General features: G+C 42.5%; 1 protein-coding gene across 2 annotated transcripts in view; it reads right to left on the bottom strand.

Moving 5' to 3' along the window:
• Positions 1–2,939: 2,939 nt before the first annotated feature.
• NPR3 (natriuretic peptide receptor 3) overlaps positions 2,940–21,713 on the bottom strand; it is a 73,615-nt gene continuing 54,841 nt past the window's right edge. The window contains exons 4-8 of one of the 2 annotated variants that reach the window (XM_019737286.3): positions 18,385–18,520; positions 12,918–13,012; positions 11,100–11,235; positions 9,434–9,518; positions 2,940–8,387 (exon numbers count right to left, since the gene is read on the bottom strand). In XM_019737286.3, the coding sequence (XP_019592845.1) occupies positions 8,276–8,387; positions 9,434–9,518; positions 11,100–11,235; positions 12,918–13,012; positions 18,385–18,520 (564 nt within the window). In that variant the 3' untranslated portion in view covers positions 2,940–8,275. Of the gene's footprint in view, positions 8,388–9,433; positions 9,522–11,099; positions 11,236–12,917; positions 13,013–18,384; positions 18,521–21,713 lie in introns of both variants that reach the window. The other variant, XM_019737285.3, reaches the window with a different exon arrangement.

Raw genomic sequence — 21,713 nt, 5'->3', positions numbered from 1 at the left:
GACAATGGCCATAGTCCTACTTCATAGGAGTGACAGGTAGACAACCATATATGGCTAAATAATGAACACACTTAAGTTACTGAGCCCAATCTTGGCGTGTAGAGAACGCTCAATGAAGAGCTACCATTATTGAATTGAGAAAAGCATATGCTCTTCTTCATTCTTCATTTTCCTTGTGAATAAAATGCTAACAATAGTCATCAACTGGTATTCAGTTAAGATACCAGGTGGCAAGTTCTATTTAGATACAGTCTCTTGCTGGATTTTTGCCTGAAAACATAAAATACCTTTGACACCACCCGAGACGCTCCTGCCCGAGAGCCTGGGTTTTCGTGCGCAGCTGGTTTCTCTCAAGCGTTCCATGAAGCCAGGCCATCCCCACCCACGAGCAGGTACCCAGCACTGGCCAAGGGACTAAGGGAATGGAGAGGCTGACTGCCTGGAATGCAGCCTCCCGGATCTGCCTACCCTACCCTCATTCCGCCCGCCAGAGGCCCTTTTGGAAGAGTTGTTTTGTCTCCATCTGGTCTCTGGGGCCTCTAGGCCCAGGAGAAGAAAGCTCCCACAAGTACCACGAACACTGTGACTTTGATGCAGTCATTTTCCAGCAGGCTGCATGACACCTGGTCTCTGTTGACCCACTGGAGTAGCAGTGGAGTAAGAACCCCCTTTTGTCTACACTGGAAAATCCCCCAGCCACTGACACCTTATGAGATGCCACTGTCACCCTGGGACAAAATGCCAGCATTCTCAAGGGGGACCTGGCGTGAGAGCAGCCACGGGAGGGAATGATGCTCTTTAGGGCACATGAGGGCTCTTTGGGTTATAAGGGAGCAGCAGCTGCTGACGTCGTTTTCCAAGGGGCATGAAGTTCGGGAAGCAGTTCTGAGGGCCCTCTCAGCCAGGGGCAGAAAGCAGGAGGTGTGCGGCAGGAGTGACACGCTGGCCCAACAGTGGCACCTCCACTCCAAGGAGAAAGCAGATTTGAATGAAGCTGCTCTGGCCCTCTGAGCTTCCGAGGCAGTGTGGCTGCCACTGGCCCCCTCTTGGCCCTTGTCTGGACCCTGGGGAGGGGACAGTGTGCAGAAAGGGATCTCTTCCTCCTTGTTGTATTTCATCTCATCCTCCAAAAGGGCAGGACTACTAGTCATCAAGCCACATCGTCTTGAAAGGCCTCAAAAATGGCCAACTGATGGTTTTGTCTCCATATCCAAGGCAACAGGAGATTTTAATAATTATCCTATTGAATGCTTCATCATGTGCTAAGTTCGAAGTCCTCACAGCAGCCCTGTGAGGTTGGGACTGTGATTATCCCTATTTTCACACTCTCTGCACAGCCACAAATATCAGCCAGGCTATAAACCCAAGGAGTCTGGCTCTAGCGTGTCCTCATCTGTGAAATGGGAACACTAGAGCTTCAGCAGCCAATGATGATGGTCAGGGATACACAGAGCCTGAAAAAGGAATTATTTTTCTTGGTTCTAGTTTGGTGCTAATAGATGGTTCATTAAATTACTATTTTTTTTAAGACATGCAGCCATGGGTATCTCTCCCAATCCAAAAGTAGTTACTGGTGTCAGTCAGCCCCAGAAGTCCATGATTTCAGGTTACGGTGGGGCCCTAAATCAATGGCATTTGGAGCGCCCTAGGGCTCCTTCAAGGGACACCCCACCCCCGCCACTAGCCATGGTCACGAGGCATCTTTGGCCCATAGTGGAATGTTGGGTACACGTGAAGAAGTTCAGGAGGAGTGGGAAGGTAAAATGGGAGGTGGCAAGATTCAAGGAAGCCGTGGTTCCCAAGGTGATATGGGAAAATAGTGGGATAGTCTGTGTTATGGACTCAACATTTGTGTTCCCCTAAAATTCCTATGTTGAAGCCCAGTGTGGCTGGATTTGGAGATGGCATTTCTAAGGAAGTAATTAAGGTTACATGAGGTCATAAATGTCGGGCCCTGATCTAATAGGATTTGTGTCCTTATAAAAAGAGATACGAGAGATCCCTCCTTTTCTCCACCAACCAACCCCCCTTACCCCCTGCCCACCTCCAACACACAAGCAGGAAAAGCCATGTGAGGGTACAGTGAGAAGGCAGCGTCTACAAGTCAGGAAGAAAGCCCTCACCAGGCTCCAAATAGTCCAGAACTGTCAGAAATAAATGTCTGTTCTTTAAGCCCCGTAGTCTGTGGTATTTTGTTACAGCAGCACAAGTAGACTAAGACATCCTGTGTTTCCTGGATTTTCCTGGCCCACCCTTCATTCCTGCAGTGCCCCTCCACACCTTGCCCCCAGACCCCACTCCCACCCCCAACCCCCAGCTCAGCATCCTGCTGCAGAATCTTCTCAAACACTGGCCCCCAGTGGGAGTGGCTGTAGTATTGTCAGGTCACCTCTTTGGTGGTGGCAGCCACAGCAGGACCCAGGGAACACTGCTCCAACCGTGAGAATCGCCATGTGTTTCTGGGGCTTAAAATAAACCAGGAGTAACATCCCACATAGTGAAGCAACTTTTTACAACCCAGAGGCAACTGGGGATGCTTGAGGCTGGTTAGTCCGCTTAGCACGCCGCTCTTCAGAGTGACTAAACTAACTTAGGGCCTCTTCCAAGTGGGTAAGGGACATCATCACGATGAGTCAGTGAGGCCAGCTGTGTGACTATGTGGTATTCTCAAACTGTGGAGACTCAAGGTAATAGTATTCATGAAGATTTCGTCCCTTGCCTGCCCCTCATTTTAATGTTAACAATATGTTCTTATTCCTGAAAATTTGCCTTTGCGGGGCAGAAATACTTGAGTTCCTTCATAGGTACAATTGAAACAATGAAGTTCCTCACACCCACTGGTTGACCTTTTGTTTAAGCTCATCCTAGAACAGTAAGACCTCAGAGAACGTGGATATGTGCAGCGTATGGTGCTTGAATTATAAGCAGAAAAGGCTTCCTGTGGGATGTATTTTTTAATGAGAACACATTGTTATACTGTGAGCATATGGCATTCTTGCTTAATAGAAACATTTACAAGAACACATACACATTTATATCCAAACACCAAATGAAGTAGATACTTTAAATGATCAGTTTGCACCAGAAATAAAATATATTATACAAAACAGGGGTTATATCCACAGTCATTAATTCTCATTTTCTACACAACACAACAATAAATTAAATCACATTATATGCAGATAGTTCTACTTACATTACAATAATAAACTGTATGTAGCTTGTGCAGCTTTTACTTTTCTACCAGACTCATGGTAGGTTTGTATGGTTTGGTAGTCTTATATTTAACTTAACAATGACTAGTACGGCCCAGAAGACAAGGGCTGCAGAAGTAACCCTCCACAGTGTGTATACCCTGCCCACTTGGATTCACCTATGCACCGTGCACAGGAAACAAATCTCAGAGTCCCGTGACCCTGCAAAAAGGTCTGCAAACTCAGCAAGCATCTCCAGACAGCACCTCATTGCTGTCTTGTAAAGTAAGACACACCACACGGAACATTTTCAGACCTTGGCACCGAATAATAACTAGGACATCCTGTTTCAAAATCCAAATTTGCCTGTTTCTCAATCTTCTCTGCCCAATTACTATGTGCTATGACAGCTTTGTCCTCCGAGCAAATGCAAAACAATTTGGTAGGCTGTGCTGTGACTTACACTTGATGAATGAGCCCTTTATTCTTCGTTGCATAAAAACTTAGGTCTCGAAACACGTGAGTCAAAGCAATGCAGCATTTTTGCTAACTCTTAATTCTGCTTGTTCAAATCTCTCCCCTGGGAATCATCCCACACCTGATACATCAGAGAGCTCATATAACATATGGATGTTTACTTCTGAGACTCGGCTCCCACTGAAACCCTCCCCGTGTTTGAAGTCGCTTAAAACACGAACATCAACCTCATCAGCTGGTTTAGAATTGCTTCGCCTTTGGTATGAATTAACATTAGTGGTTAATGAGAAATTTGAACAAACTCCAATCCAGCACCTTTTGAAAGTCATTTTAATCCTAGAGTCTGGCTGTGGGGTACGCCTGCAAGAGCTATTTGTGAGATTGGCATGCTGAAAACCAAAGCCAGGCTTGTTGGAGGCTATGCACATCACAGGCTTGAACTAACCCCGAGAGCGTGTGCGGTCAAGTTAACTAAGGGTTCTGATCAAAAGCCAGCTGCATTCTTACAGTCGGCACCGTTCTGTCTTCTTTCCCTCTGAGGAAGTATGGAGGTCCCACTACAAGTTTCTGCCTGACTGGGCAAGATGCTGACACATCTCTGGTGCCATGATGGATGGGGAATGAGGATGGGGAATGGATGGTGAAAGGGGTGGTAAAGCTTGCACGTGTACCCTCTTCAGTTTATTTTGGAGAACCGAGTTCCTGATTCCTCTTTTTGGGTGTGGCCCAAGCCCCTTGCTGAGGCTGGCTGTTGAAGAGGGACTAAGTTATTGGTTATTCTGTAGTTCTGAAGAGCAACTGAAAAAAGCAACAGATCCCCCTGGACACCACCATCTCCAATTCTCTCTGCTGCCTCACTACCCCTAAAACATATTCCATGCTTACAGACAGTTGCAGCTTTTTTCACTGAAGAAGTTCAGTTTATTATCAGCTTCCTCATGAAGCACTGAACCACAGGGCATAACTAAACGAAACTCAGAAACATAGATCAAGGAGCCTAATTTTGGTCGGATTTGGATTTATGACTGCATCCACTCAGCATCTAAGTTCTTTGTATCCCAAGAAACATAGGTATGTGTTCCTTTCAGTTTATAAATACTCCCTTAATATGTACCAGTAGCATAATATTGTATTTGGTCTCCTAAACAGACTTCCACAAATAGCCACTGTATCCTCACTCAGAAGGTGATGCCACTGGAACCTACTTTCTGGATTCCTGCCACTGTCTGTGTGAGAGCTAGCCAATGGCCTTCATTTCACTGCCAGTGGCATCTCGTACACTCCCCCAAATGAGCGGCAACCAGAAGGAAAGTAGTAAACTAGAGGCAAAGAAGGCACAGGTGCCTTGAAGAAGTTTATGACCCTAGAAGCCTGTGAATAGGGAGAAGTGTCTGGACATAGACTTTGAACTTTAAGGAAGAGGAGAAGAGGAGGCATTCCCTTTCCATCCATTGCTCCCCTCTCTCCATTACGCGTTGCTTCTGAAATTTAAACAACTATTTCAAAGCCTGTGGAACCATGTCTGCGGTTCAGGAAAGGACAAGCTAATGGTTCTTCTGAGAAAATATAATGTTTACAGGGGTTTCCTTGCAGACCCTGTGGTCAGTCTGGGGGAAACGACTCACTCTATACGGAAAGTGCTTTCTGGATAGAAGTGATCATGTGGAGAAAGCTTTTGTTTCTGAGTCCAGGGGGAAAAAGTCTAAGATGACAATGATGACCATAAAACCTACAATTAGTTCTAACACCATGAGTGTATACAAGAAGTATATACTCATTTTGACCTTTATCAATGTCGGCTGATGTTTGGCCAGTTAAGAAAATACTGATAAAGTATCCCTTTTTAAATCTGAGCACCCTAAAGATTTATAGAACGATGTAAGAACTAAAGCCCTGTTTATTTGACTGTATGATACGTGGCTGCTGGCAAAGTAGGAAGGACGGGTTGTCTGAGATGTTGCTTAGCAGTTAGGAACTTAAAGCCCAAGTTATAATCTCCACAGGTCCTAACCCAGGGTAACCTTAGGCCAAACACTTACACTTTCAGTAAAGATTTCCAACTTTCTAGAGTTTTCAAAACTTAACAGAGTTTTGGTAACTCATATGATGGTTTCAAGGCAGAAAGAATAGACAACTGACAGGTAAATAAGCGATCAATCTTAAGAACCTTAGGATTGCTTTAAGACTGGAAGAGAATGGCATCCACATATGAGAAACCTCGTGATTTGTTCTGCCATTTTTAAAAGACTAAATGCCTGCTTAGTTTTACGATTTTATCTGGGGATATAATATCTAGTTTAGAACTATTCCTCTACTTAAAGTAGAAATAAAAGATATTTACTTTAAAAATGTTAGAGTTAACATTGGGCCCCTATGTAGATTCTAGAAAGGTTAGAAAGGTTTATACCCAAAGACTGTAACCAGGTAGAGTGTTTTCCTCCTGCAATAAGCACATAGGCTCGAAATTTAAATGTTTTTTATAAACACAAGATAAAAGAAAATGAATGTCTCTAAAATATACGGAAAACAGCACTGAAAAGTAAAAATGAGAGAGAAATAAGCTCTCAATTGACAAAGATAAAACGGATGCAAACCTTCTATTCCGTTTTCACTTTGAGGAGTCCTGAGCTGTTAAATGCTTTGCTTTCCTGGGTTTTACTTCCAAAACTCTCTTCCTACATTAGAATTTCTAGAGCTTGCCTTTTTGGCCTTCTTTATCCGTCCTTTTTTGAATTCAGCACTTTTTCCTTTGTATCCAACATGGAGAACTACAATATAGTTGTTTCAGTTGGTCATAGTTCATTCTTTGATCACGTTCTCCAGCTGCCTGCATTCCATTTTTAAACAATAAAGCAGACGTGTACCTCATAGAAATAATCCATTCCCTTTGACTGGCTGAAGTGGGAGTGACAGAGGCAGACTTCTCCAGGGAAGCGAGCTGAGGCCGACTTCCAAGACACTCAGCTTTCACTCACTCTGCCTCCTGCGTTACCTGTGTGAATTATCACTTCCTTTACTACCAAAGAATTGCTCCAACTGCTCTATTATCCTCCCTACCCATGGTCTTTTATAAACATCAATGTAATTTTTAAGACTATTTTGTTTTCCAGATGCTCAAAATGTTATCAAGGACCTAGTGACATAATTACAAAATGCTGTGCTAATCCAGCCACTTCACATTCTTCCCTCACTGCCTATTTTCTCCACAAATTAGCAATGAAAGTGGCAACCTGGATTTAAATCTATGTGCAGAGTACTGGGTGCAAAGTAGGCATTCAGTACATACTTATTCAACTTTGTCCAAATTCCTTACATCCACCCCCAACCCACTGTTACGTGGGTGATTAGTAGATGACGACAAAACTTTATGGAGCTCACTGAAAGGGAATATGAAGGCTATTTACATTCCCTCCTGTAACCAAAATCTTCACTGTAAATTTCAGTGAAGTGTCATGTGTGAATTTTTGTTTTTAATTCATCATTTCTGTGCTGACTGTCAAGTTCTAACTCTATAAAGTTCTTGTTGAGGAAAAAGGGTTGCCTCCCTTTGTAAAGTCCTACTTAATTCTAGTAAATTTCACCCTTGATCCTAAAACTCATCATTTGGCCAGAATTGGAAGGGTTCTCGCTCTAAAATAGCTTGGATTTAATACAGGTAAATCGATGTACTCCTGTAGTCTGTAATCTCAATACATTTCTAGATCTCTGTAATTAAAGCAGCAATTTGCATTTCGATATGGCCAAGGGAAGAGGGAAACAGAGAAAAAGAGAAGCATCTTTCATCATTGTTGGTTTGTTGTACACTTTACCCAGGTCTTTAAAATATAAGTGAAATTTAATCTTCAAAATGAAAAAATAGACACATTTTCTAATAGCAAAATATATGATTAAAATACTTAAAAAAAAAAAGTTAGTGTGAAATAGGGCTTTTTTACATTAAAAAATGAAACATTTTAGATTTGCTTTTCTTGTATAAGTCCTCTTATCTCATGAATAGTTACAACTGTCCAGAGCAGCTTTTATGAGACACTGAAGGAGACAGGGAGAAAATCCTTTTTCAAGATACGAAGTCAGGACCTGAATGTATACACTGGACAGAGCCGCCCTCAACCTCAAATCGGCCTGCCAGCACTAGAGAAAGGAGCGCGGTTATTTCCAACCTTGAGATTTTTCATTCTATTTTCCTCTTCTTGGGTGTTAAATTCTTTCCAAGAATATTCTACTTGTAAAAATGATTTTATTCTAGCTATAAAACATTTCATTTAAGAAAACCACATTTTATAGCTTTGTGTGAAATGCCCCCAAAAGCCATCAAGACATGGAGACATCAGATTTTCAAAACATAAATCTAATCATATGCCCTTGAAACAGTATGAATATTTAACAGAGTGACGTTATAGTCTTACATTTGTTTGTCATGAGATGAAAGACGGGGGGGCATATGGTGATTAATAATAGTTCCTGAGCTTCTAAAGAAATTTTACAACAAAATGACTAACTGCTTAAAAGAATGAATTCTTCAAGAGCACCCCTTCTGTTCCATTGATGTCTTTCACTCCATCAATCTCCTTAGAGAATCTCAGGCCGAAAGAAAAGCCTTCCTTTTAAGCCACTGAAAAATGGGATCTAATGGAATCTTCCCGTAACTCCCGATGTTTTCCAACGTTACGTTCTTCTTGCTGGTTTCGCCTCTCAATGGTTATTCTGTATTTCTTCCTGGGTAAAGAGAAAGTGAATGTAGTAATAAAACCTCACTTGGCTTCAAACTACTATGGTTTCTCTTACAAAGAATGCCCTCAAGGGACATCTGGGTTTGGGTTGATAAATGAGAAGTGACAGAATATGAAATCCTGGTCAAAGATTAAAGTAGTGTGCCCCAAGGCGTTATGCCCTTATTCAAGGAGGAAAATTGGCCTGCTTTCCAAAATGCCATAGAACAAGCCTTCCCCTTCTTCCCTGGGCGCCTGGTGGGTTAAGTCTTGTCTATTCTGCCACAGAAGCTCTCCCCAACTCCCAGGATATGCCCTAGATAAAGATCAGGTTAAGTGTACTGTGACCAGAGGAACAGTAAGACAATTGTTCCCACAAAGAGCCACATACACCCAGAATTACATTTCCATGCAGAAATGAAGAAATCATGGTCTAATGACTTAAGAATAAGCCACAAACTCAGTCACTGAAAGGTACAAAGGAATGGACCCTCCTCCTGGTGCAGAACTATCAGTATCTCAGACACACAGAAATATTACAATTTTACAAGTCTTAGGGCTTAGTCACAGCGGTAACTAAGTGTGTAGGTTCTCCAAATACTGAGCACAGAGCAACCTGAGAGCACAGCCTGCTCAGAGCTCCCTCCTCCTCTTCAGGAGAAGCCAGGCACCTATCTGAACTGGAGGAAGCCTGAGAATGGGGTAACAGTTCTCCTTTGTCCAGATTCCCTCTCCACTTACACATTTGGTGGGTCATGGGAGTTGGGGTGAGAATATTTGTGATGAAAGGATAGCAGCTACTCTGTGGCTGACACTGTGTGTGTGTGGCAGGGGGCGGGGGGCGCAATATAAACACCTGCCCCACTCCCTCGTAATGCTAGCCCACCGACCACCAAACCAGGGATCACACCAAAAGATGGCTTTGTTCTTCTAACCGCCATGCTTTTGGGGTAAGAGCAAGATATACACACATCACAGGAAGGATCATGCAAAGACAAGTGACAAAGGCAAGAAAGTAGAGTGAATTTTTAAACCCTATAAAGAGGTCCTAACCTGAAAAAGTAGAAGGCCATTAGCAAACCAGCTCCTAGTAAGGCTCCCACTACAATTCCTGTCACTGCTGATTCTTCTAGGCCACCTGCTTGAAAAAGAAACATAGATAATCAGAGTTCATTTTGAGAAACAGAAATGTCTCATTCTAACTTTTCGTTCATTGAAAAGTTTCGTTCATTGGAAGGTATTTCTCAATTTCCCACTTGAGGCAAATTTTGCTTTCTTTCTAAGAAAGATTTTCTAGGGGATCCTGCTTCTCCCCCTTCCCCCCACCCCTCCCCAAGTGCAAAGCATATAAGAAAGTACTAGGTGAACAAACACACCGCTACAAGAGAGTGAGCAAAATGGGAATAAAGCAGGTTCAAGAAGGATTTGAGGAAAACTGGAAACTGAAGTTTTCAGATTTATCCACATTTCTTGGAATTTAGTCAGAGAAGGCAACTGGACAGATATGGGCCTGACCCAGCACTTCACAGATGGATGGTGACACTTCAAAGTGCTGGAAGATTTGGTGAAAAATTCATTGGGTTAATGTTCTGTTTTTAGATGTTCTCTCACCAAAGCCAGAGTTTCATGTCAAAATGTCCTATATAGCTTTGTGAAAATGTGAGTAACCACTGGAAACAATCGAGTTCAGTGGCGTCCCAGTTACTATATAAAAATGATAAATAGCTTATTTATAGAGAGTTCAGGGCACAGCCTTTAATGCACGATCTTATTTAATCCTTAAAATAGTCCTAAGAGTTTGGGACATCTCCTTTGTTTTACATACGGGAAAACCGAAGTGAGGCTTACAGAAGTGAAGGAATGCTCCTGGGCTCACAAAACAAGGAAGTGACAAGGGTGGGACTTCAAGCCCAATAACTCCAGAGATTGTGTTCTTAACACATTTGTGCCGTACTGCTTCCTGTAATTATTGCATACACAAAAATACCCCATAGTTTGAAGGCTGTTCCCAAAACATAATGTGCATACATATCTTAGCCTAAAGTGACCAACTGACCTGAAGGACACATATTCGCTTTGTTCTCCCTCACTAGCTTATAAAAGGGTCTTCCTAAAGCAATGATTTCCAACAATTTTCCTATTTGCAAGTTCCTTAAAGAATGTCCAACTTGCTTCAATAGTTATGACAGACTTTAAAGAACAGACTTTACATTTATTTGCCAAGTTGTAAATTTGTAGGTGTCTAAGGGACATCATGTGTTTGGTTCTGAGGGGTAGGAGGCTAGCCACAAACTTTGAAAATTAGAATAAGACTTGTTACAAGAGATGACTGAGTGAGTGATGTCTAGTGTGTAACATATTGATTTCCCCTAAAAGGGTAAACCTCAAGTACTGAATGTCATTCACTTACTCATCTCTCGTGGTGACTCGCACTCGGATTTTCAAAGTTTGCTTTTGGTAAGGTTATAATAAGAGGTGTAAAAATAGGGAGAAGCCTTTTACCAGTTTGGAAAAGGATGGAAGAGAGAAGAAAGATGTAGAATCCTCTGATGAAGGCGGGACACCAGTTTATGAATTGTTCCCCTGGGTTTTGCCACATCAGAAAAAGAAATCTGAACGTTCAGAATATGAGCTCCTGGACACTGCCTGTCTTTTAAGCTTGCATTATACTGATATTATAGATGAAGCAGCACAGAGCAAATTAAGTCTCTAAACTTACATGATTTGCAAGGAGAGCTGTTTGTGTGCTCCACAATTCTGGTTTCATCTATTCTCAGTTTTAAAGGTCCCCAAGGATATTTGACGTTGGGCCGCATTTCAAAACGACCTTCTTTTCCGAAGTAGTCACCAATAACCTATATAAGGGCAAAAAACAAATATACAAACTGAAAGGTCAAAGTTAGTTCTAGGTTGGTACAAAAGTAATTGCAGTTTAAATGGTTGGGAAAAAATGCATAGGGTGGGCTACCCTACTGTTCACTCTGACCATATGGTGTGTTTCTGAGAATTTTCTAAGTCAAATTTGCAGTCACCAATGGTGCTCTTAAGGTGAGCATAATTGAGAGAGAACTGTGGCTCCTCAAGGCAAGAAAAGTGGCCATAGAGAAAACACTAATCTTAGGACTCATGGCCTTTCCCTGGCTTATCGGAGAGGCTGCTGCTCCACCATCTGCCACAGAGCAGCCCACGCAGTCGGCCATTTTGTAAGGCCCTAGTTACTTTCAGGGCTGTAAGAGAAAGTCAGGGTCCATCTTATACTTAGGTTAAGCATATTACAGGTACATGGCCTCACTCCACTCAATCAGCTCGACATGTAATTATAGCATTAAAGAGTATCTTTTAGGAACTTCCTGTTTTACCCTCCTCTAGTTGGAAAGCTATTTATTCCCCATCCTGACTTCGGGGTTTACACTCTCCTTGCTGACGAATTTACCCTATTTGCACCCCCGTTTCTAGGCTGAACTCTCTTTTTCAATTGGTTCCTCTGGCCCCCCGAAAAATCAGTATCCTTTTACGGCTCAGTTCAAGGTTCTCCCTCAGTTTCTCCTTTAAATGACTGTTTCATTAGCTACCCGAACCCTGGTCTAGAAATACCTTCCCACCAGATTCTCAAGATAGGTTTCTCTTTTGTCCAGTATAATGCTGCTAAGTAGCCTGTGACATGTTTTCCCCTCTCTGTCCTGAAGGAGGCCCAACAAGCTCTCACAGGCTGTTTCATGTCATAGCAAAAAGAATTCTAGATAATCACCAAAATATAACAATCACTGGCATGTACTGGAAACTTACCAAGTACTTTACACACATTCACTCCTGAATCCTCACAATGACCTTATAATAGACAATTACTATCCACCTTTTACAGAGGGAGAGACTAGAATATACACGCGACCCAGACCACGCCACGTAGCATTATTTGACGTGAAACACTGCATATTTGTATATCTTCACTTATATCTTCATCAGTTAAAGTTTGTATAATACTTTTCCAGGTTTCATTGTATCTGGTGCTCACAATAATCATGTGGGATCAACAAGGAAGATATGATTTCCACATAACAGCCAAGGAAACTGAGGCAGAGGACTCACACCCCAGTAAGTGTCAGAGACTTATTGTTGTGTCCAGGGCACTCTTTTCTCTTCATGATGCTGTCCTGAAATTCCATCATATTTTGAAATTTAAACTCGTGACCAGCATGTAACCCCCCTCGAAAAATGTTTTTCAAATGTTCAGAGAGGAAATAAATATAGTTTCACTTTACCTTTCATCCGTTGATCCTTCCTGCATCTTAGGACTGAGATGTGATTCATGGTCATTTGAAAGGTAGGATTTCCCCATTTGGGATAAACATGGAACCATTTCCTGACGTCTTCTCTGATACCCCCAACCAGAAGTGAGCCCTCCCTACTTGGAAACTCCTGGGGTTTTGGCTCATTTTTATATGGAGGATGCCTTGGGGACTATTTGGACACCAATAAATACATTCCTTGGAATCTCAATAAGCAGAAGAGCAGCTGGCGCAGAGCCTCACTCCCTTACCTCCTGGGTGCCCGCTTCTGTGTCGGTCATGGCTATCACAGAGAAATCCCCATACCGGTCTCCGTTGGCATCTATGGATACCTGCCCAGCAATACCTAGAGGATGCGATGGGAAGAGCTCCAAGTCAGTTACTTAAAATACCTCTGTCTGCCAACAAAAACAAGAAAATGAATTGACAGGCTTTTTTAAACAAGCTCATGCCACAGGGAATCTCATCAGACACTGAGCATTTGTGTTGGCATTTGGAAAGACATTGTAATTTCATCTGTGTCTGCATTCCTAAATTCTTAACATTTCTCCATTTGAAAATGAAAAGAAAAAGAAATAAATGACCTTCTTTGGGGAATATGTTTTTAAAAAAAAAAAAGAAGAAGAAAAAAAGATTAAGGCTAATCCTAAAAGCAGCGTGCTTATCCTAGAGTTTTGTATTAATTTAAAACAAAAACAAAACTGCCAAGATTGAGAAGTGGAGATGTGGTGTGTTCCTAGATTTCTCATGGGTTCGTATTATCACTGGACAAACATTATAAAAGAAAACCCATTCCAGGCCCTGGACTCGGTGATTGTGCGTTACTCTGGACTGTTTTGATGCACAGGAGAGCAGAGCGCCTGCCTCAAGGACCACAGGACCCAAGAGCTAAAGAAGGGCTAGTCTTTATCCCATGTGTGTTCATTTATTGTTTTGGTTTTGGTTTTGGGGTGGGTTTTTTTCCAGTTTTATCTAGATGCAATTGACATACATTACTATAGGAATTGCACGTGTACAGAATAAAGGTTTGACTTACATATATTGTGACATGATCACCACCATAACTATAGTTAACATCCATCATCTCACATAGATACAATAAATCATCCATTGTTTATCCAAATGTTTTCTAGGTGATTACTAGGTGCTGAAATTAATGCTTCCACTGAGGCAAAGATGAACTGGACACAGTCTCTGTACAAAAGAGAGGCAGCCTGCACTAGGGATTTAGCTTGTCGGCAGTGGAATCTGAAGGCTTGCATTTGAATCCCAGCTTTCACATTTACTAGCTCAGTGACCTTGAGCAAGGACTTAGCCCTCTGAGCCTCAGGCTGCCGGACTGGAAAAGTCATAACAGTACCTCCTTGCCAAGAGGCTGTTGAGGAGATGAAAGCACTTTCAAAACAGGTTTCAGAGAAGTTAGTTGTTTTCTTCTATTGTTATCACTACTATCGCTATGCCTGGAATCTGGGAGAGGACATCTGACGGTGCTCATACCACTCAGAGGGGGAGCTGGCCTATCTCGTTGGAGACTCAAGGAGGACTCAGTGAAAAAGCAGGGCTTTTATAGGAATGTTGCTGAGGCTGTGATCTGGACACGCAGCCATCCAGGAGGCATAAAGGCTAGCCTTGTTAATGTTCACAAAGGCACAGAGGCTGAAAGGGAGCAGGAGCCCATGAGGTTTTGGGGAGGTGGCCCGTGTGTACGGAAGGGATCAGTGAGATACCGTATAAGGCTGGAACAGACTGGCCAGAGCATGGAGAACCTTGAATGCCCACATGAAGGGCTTAACTTTGCTTTAGCTAGCAATGGTAACTCAGAGCAGCTAATCAATAAGAGCAAATATGTATCATTAGTTGATATTAAATATAGCTATACTGTAATTTTCGTTAAGTAATAGAGTGCATATGTCAGCCACATTCTGAGTAACTAAGGCTATTTGTTTTCTTTCATTTTAAATTGTGGCAGAGTACAGTGTAATTCTTAATTGACGTTTCCATTGATTTGGTTCTCTCCGGAAGTAAAATGAATGTCTGGGAAAAGGGATCCCAAGGGAAAGTTCCATCCTCAAGTGTGGTTTGGAGAGGGCAAGTATTTGGGTTTACTGTCCTTGGATTGTGGTTTGAAGGCCCGCTTATTTTTCCAGACTTTGGTCTACTTTGCCAGAAACAGAATGGAGTTACCTTTCATTTTGATGTTTTGTCTTCTTAATATAGACGGGTTACAAAGGATACACCTATCTCAAAGTTGTTTATCCTTGACAACATATACAACTTTCAAGTAATAAATGTCATTTTTTAACAATTGACTGATCTCCAAGCATAGTGGCTATCCAAAACCTTTTTTCATTCTGTTTACAGGAGTTTATGATGATGTGTTCTATAAGTGTTTTGCAGAGTATTTTATAAGACAAGGTGGCCCTGGTAACCCAAGACCTCATTACACTTTAAGCTATTACAATTCTGCTAAGAAATGAGGTGATAACCCTTAGGGTGACCGATTAGCAAGTGAGACTTCACCGAAAAAATTGTACATAAGGTGAGATTGTCAGGCTGACAGCAGAATTTTCCTGTACATAAGTAATGAGACTTTCCACCCTCATTTCTATGGGCCTGTAGTGCAGCTCAAGGTCTGAGCCACAGGCCTATTTACCTTGTCACTCTGACCTCTCACACAGAGAGGAAATTTAGCTTCTTCTCAGGCCATGGTTGAGAGTTGGTCATAGGTTTCTCGGTAATAAAATCTAAATTTGTCAAATAACATCCAGAGTATTTTTCCCTTGAGAACTTAATGGTCACTTACAGTGACCATTAAAATTAAAATTGTTTTTAATTTTAGGAAGGGTAGTTTTTCTTACAGTTCTTTTGGGGGCTACCCTCAACTTGATCATTGTTTAGCAAGTAAAATGGAAACTTACCCGGGCTTCAGTTATCTTTACATTTGGACAAAGGAGATTCTAAGTTTAGACCGAACTATGCAGTTGATTGTTTTAGGGATCATTTCATATTGCCTGTGTAGGCCTGGCCCTAGAATGGAAGACAGACTATGGGAAAACTTAGTCCATGCCCTCTAAACAAAACTGAATTCCAGGCATTGTGGACACCTGCCCTTCCCTTAACAAGCTCCCTCAGAAGACCAAGAACAAATGACCACACCACGTAGTGAGGAAGAGCTAAGAACGGGATGTGGCCTACCAAGGTTGTGTCCACATACACACCAGTTTCTCAGTGTATTGGACATAACTTCTGGGAAATTTGACTGTCCTAATATGCCCCCTGAATTATCCGATTTGATTCCAGCTCCTCAGCCAAAGCAAGACAGGGTTTGAGCAAGACCATCCTGGAGGCTTATTTGTTTGTGTCCTACAATCTGTCTAAAGTTAACGCAGATGTCACTCTAGTTTTGAGTAAGATGTGACATCCACTAAAATCACCAAGAAGAAATGAAATCCACCAATTGTCACCACAGCTTCTGCCCAGACCATTCCAACTAGAACGTGATTCTTCTGTACTATGCTGCCCCGTCCATTAACTGAGGGCAGGATGAGGCAGTGGAGTGGATAGGAATCCCAAATGGAAAACAAAGTGGGGGGGTACCCCAAATCTAGACTTGGCAGTACTTGTTGCCTCATTGAAGATTTCATTAGTTGGACTGCAAACAAACATAAACATAGCCTCAATGCATTAAAGGTTTCAAAGTAAGTGTTAGAATGATGCAGAAATAAAAGGGCCCCTGTCGGTCATCAACTAGTCCAGCCCCTCAGTACCGGTGAAGAAAGACAAGCCCAAGTGATTGAGGTTAGAGTCAGTGGCTGGGATGCAGGCTTCCTGGCCCAGCGATCTGCGGTCTATGTCAGTGGTTCTCACAGGATACCCATTAGCATCCTATCGTTTATTTTCTATATAGCGCCCATAAGGACCCCTTTTAAAGACTCAAGGCAGATCATGTCTCTCAAAACCCTCTGGTGGTTTTCTGTCTCACTCAGACTTTGGGGACCCAAAGTCCTCAGCACACCTGCCAGGCCCACGTGATCTGACCCCCACGGATTCTCTGAGTTTGGTTCCTGTCACACTGCCCCTCATGTGCTCAGCTTCGGCCACACAGGCCTCCTTGCTCTTCTGGGGACACTCAGCACTCTACCACTAGGGTCTCTGCATTGGCTGCTCCTTCTGGAATGTTCTTTCCTAAACATCTACATAATTTCTTTCACTTCCTTCAGGTCTCTACTCAACTGCTGCTTATCAGGGAGACCTTCCCCGACCACTCTGTCTGAGTTAGCACCACACCCCTCCTGTCACGGTCCATCTCCCTATCCTGCTTTACTTTTTATAGCCCCTGAAATGGCATATTTATTTGTTTATCACCTCATTACCATGGAAGCTCAGTTAATTTCAGGGAATGTCTTTATTTCAATGCTAAATCCTTAGCACCTTGAACAGTACCTGGCACATAGGTGGTGGTCAAGAATATTTGATGAATGAATGAATGAATGAATGAATATGAAGTTGATATCTGCAGGGCTCCAGCAGCTGGATCATTCTCATACTGAGCCTCATGTTAATTTTCTTTGAGTGCTGATGAGGTGAGAGGAAACCAGCATGCTATACACTATTTGTAAGAATACAGACTAGTAGACCTTTCTGGAAGATATTTGGCAGTATCTAATGCACTTTAAAAGGCGCCAACATACTTTTGGACCCAGATAGTCCACAATTAGGAATGTTCCAAAAATGCACCAAGATGTGTAAGATGTTAGTGATACTATTTTGCATAATCGGTAAAAAACTAAACAGCCAAAGTGTCCATCAGTAGGAGATTGGTTAAAGAAAATCCTGTACAGCCATACGGTGGAAAAATATGGAACTATCATTTAAAAGTGTGCTGAATCTATGAGTGCTTATATGGAAAATTCTTGGCATACAAGTAAAAAAAGGTAAGATGAAGAATGGCATTCATAGTATGATTCTTTTTGTGTAAATTTTTTAGATAAGATATAATACAAATGCGTATGTTCTGGCAGAAGGCACAAAATATTTTGAGACCAAATCATAGGGAATTGTTCATAGTGATCACATTGGGGAGAAGGGACTAGGGTGTGAAGGAAAACTTTCACTTTTCATTTGTACATTTTTGTACTGTTTTTATGTTCCAGCCAAGAGTAGTCTCATTCTTGTACAGTTTTTAAATGTCAACACATGTTGCTTGAGTGATGAGATGATGGGCCATTTTTTTGTTGTTGTTCTTATACTTTTCTGTTACTAAGAAAGTCACAGCTAATATTCACCATTTTAAAAATAAAATAAAAGCAAAGGGCTCTATTGGATCTGCTCATCGTCTCAAACCACTCAAGTTTGAACAGAGAAACGTATATCTGGGATTTTTCCTCTTAAAATTAATTACAGAACTCTTCACAAACTGATCATTTGTTGTGAATGAAGCTTGGGATAAATTTAATTTTAAGAAGCATCGAGTTGTGACCTAACAATCAGAAGGAGACTAAGCATTTCCTATTTCAGTGGAATTCTTTCAAAGCACTTTCACGTGCTTTATCTCATTTAATTTTCCCAACAAGCCTGTGAAGTGGTTTGACCTTGACTTATTATCCTTACTTTACAGCTGAGAAAACGCAAGCTCCCCCAGTTGTAAGAGAGAAAAGACAGAACCAGCAAAGCAGCAGCTCAATCTGCAGTGTCATCGCCTTACAGACTGAATCTCACCTTCAAATGTTCTGTTCCACGTCTGCTGGATAATTTTCCCTCCATCCTTCTTGCTGTAACCAGCTCTGAGCACTTCGTGTAAAGCCAGGACATAGAGGAGAATGGCGTCATGAAATCCTTCAACAAACATGTTAACCTGCAAAGGAAACCCCAGTTGGGTGAGACCAAACACCAAATGACTCATGCTCAGGAGTAATGTAAGCAAATCAAAATGGTTAACAAGTTCGGCTCCAGGCCCATAAGCAAGACAGAGGTGGGCAGAAGAGTAGCTAACAAGAATCATGCCATGATCGTCCTGGCAGTGGCTTGGTGAGGAAAACCCTTCCCCAATTTGGGAATTTGGAAAGAAACAAGATATTACAGAAGTCAAGGAAATGGTACCTGTTGACTAGGTTAAGCACTCCAGGTGCATCAGCTTTTGCCCATAGTTCCCTCTGCACAAGTACCCTCCTTCTTCCCCACATTGCTCTCTCCCTCAAGCCAACTTGAGCCCAACCTCCTCCTTGAGGTTTTCTCCATCTTCAGCAGCCCTTCTGATCTCTCCATGCTCTAAATATGGAACATGACTAAAAGATCACTAGGGATCCATTCATTCATCTCCAAAGACTATTGAATGCCTACTGGAATGCGAAGGATGCAAAGAGGAGTGGGTACTGCCATTCCTGCCTGCCCAGCACTGGTGTTCTCTATTCTACCAGCAATAATACCTCAGTTTCTTTCCAATCTGCGTTCTGAGTAGTTCCAGTACATCTGACCACTCCCTGCCTCCATCCTACGCTCCAAGGCCAGGAGTGGAAACAGGCCTGGATCGTTGGTTTATCCCAGTTGAGTCCTGGCTCAGGTAAGATAGCCCCTGCCCGCTAGAAACTTACAGCTGCCTGTGAACTCAGGGAATTCACTTAAATCTCTTTGAGCCTTATGTCCTATAAGCAACATTTGGCAAGTTCTAATACCGCCTTTAAACCCACTGTAACATTCACTGAACATTAAATGAGAAAATACAACCTTGAAATATTGAGTAGCTCACAAATTCTGTATAAAAGTACCAAAAAAAATCGAACCTTCTTATTTCAGGAGAAAGTGCCAAGAACAGAATGTCATGCCACAGAATGAATTGGGCATCCCATGGACGACCATGGTGAGGCTTTATGAGGGCGATTCCTGCCCCACCCCTAGAAAGAGACCCCATGGGAAGAGAGCCACAACTGGTCTGCATCACCTGGTTCAAATATACAAACATTCACAGAGACATGGCTCAACATCCTTCTCTGAAGGACGGTCAGTCCTGTTTGCATCCCAGAAGCAAATATTTCAGATTTGCCAAAGCCTACTGCTGAGAAGCAGGTTAAAATAATGGTTAAAGAGCCTGGGCTCAGCACCTACCTGCCACTTCCTAGCTGTGTTTCTGCACCACTCTGGGTCTCAGTTTTCCCCATCTGGAAAATGGGGAAAATAGTAATACCTATCTCATGGGGTTGCTGTTAGATTTAAACACATTAATAGATGTAAAAGATTTCTAACAGTACCTGACAGTCAGCACTCACTGTTGTTAGCTGTTGCTGTTGTTATTGTCTAGAGATAACATTATAAACCTAGGGCTCCTGGGTAGCTTCTAATTCCTAGTAGCAGTATTCAGAAAATAAGTCATCAACTGACTGGTATAACAAACCTTACTGACCCACTTTACACTAAGACTCCTTGTTCCTGCTTTGACACCCCAAGCAATTCTTCTACTTCCACAGTGTCATGCCCTTAATTCCACCCCAGTATGACGGGTACAGCCCAGCTGGTCAATTGCACAGACCCTCTGGGACAAGTAGGAGATGGTAGAGAGTGCTGGTTCACAGGAGAGCTCTGAGCTCCTGCTGGACCCCAAATCAAATCCTAGCCCTGACACATTACTTAATCTCTCTTCAATTTCCTCATGTGTTAATGGGGTTTAGTACCTACTCATCTCCTAGAGCTCGTCTGGGGATTAAATGAATGAGTGCATGTAAAACATCTAAGATAATTCCTGGGACCGTGAAAGCAAATAGTAGACAATGGCTCTTACTCTTTAGCCGTCAAACATAAGTCTCAGAGTCATTATTTTCTTAGGCAAAGCAGAATGTGTAGAAATAACATCTACTAGTCAAAGATAATTTTCTGCTGATTTGACTATGCTCATTCAATTTTCCAAAGGAATATGAAATTTTCACTTAGACCATGAAGTCATTGTGGCTTGAGAAAGTATGCATGCTGATGAGTTAATGACTTTTCATAAGTGAACGTTAGCTGGGTAACTTAATTCTCAGGCCACAATTTTAAAAATCTTTTCAAAAGATCTTTGTTCTCTTTGATAATTATGTAAAAACCACCCTGCTACAGAGGGAAGTCACAGAATCACAGAATCGTGGAAAACAGGAGATGGCAGGTGCTTTAGACAAGCTCTGGGCTAATCCGCTCCTTACCTGAAAGACCCAAAGAGCATACTCTCCCTCGCCTTCCTGCACTCTGTGAAACTTGTTCCTGCGGGGCCTAGGACAGCCCCTGCTTCCACTGTGACGTACCAACTGCTGGGCGTCACCCGTCTGCCTGTCTTCCTCCTCCTCCTCCTCCTCCTGACTTCTCAAAATCCTCACCCAGGGCCCCCATGCTGCCGCTGGCCTCCTAAACCACTGGATGTATCCCCAGTACCACCCCTCGTCTGACCCTTCCCCTTCCTTCTTTCTTGATATGCCATCTGAGGTGCCCCTCCCACAATCCAGGATGGGAAGAACGATCATCTAGTTGAGAAACATGAATTTGAACTACTTTTGTCCTAACAGGTTTAATGGTCGAAGAGAATAGCTAGGTTCTGAACACATGCGCATGTCTGAAAACTCATTCTATCCTGATGGGCAAATGAATCACAAAATTTACCTTCTTTCCTTTTAAAGTAGCTGAGTGTCTCCCTCTCCTGCCAAAATTAGCAGAAGAGCTGTTGACCCCCACCAAGGTTCGCTGGCACCCCAGCCTGTTGCGGAGGAGGTTTCATAACACCTACCTCATAGGACCTCAAGCCAGAAACAAAACCCCAGAGACCGTCTTTTCTCAAGGAGAACATTCTCACATCCACGTGTGTCTTTTAGTGGGAGGAAAGCCCGTTAGCACATTAGAGACTGAAAATTGGAACTGCAATTTTTATTTAAAAGGGGGGAGAAAAAATATCCAGAGTATTAAGTTGTCTTTGGAACACTTTCCACTGGACCTCCAGGCTAAAAGGAACAAGGTCATTGGCCTGTCCCACTGCCTCTGGTCAGAACAACACTTGGACCTCAGAGTCCTGACTGACAGATCGTGCTGTTCTT

Source organism: Rhinolophus sinicus, chromosome 3 (genome assembly GCF_057876585.1).
Source record: "Rhinolophus sinicus isolate RSI-liver-muscle chromosome 3, RSI-T2T, whole genome shotgun sequence".
NCBI classification, from domain to species: Eukaryota; Metazoa; Chordata; class Mammalia; order Chiroptera; family Rhinolophidae; genus Rhinolophus; species Rhinolophus sinicus.
Note: the sequence above shows the minus strand (reverse complement) of the source record. Positions and strands in the feature narration are given on the sequence as shown.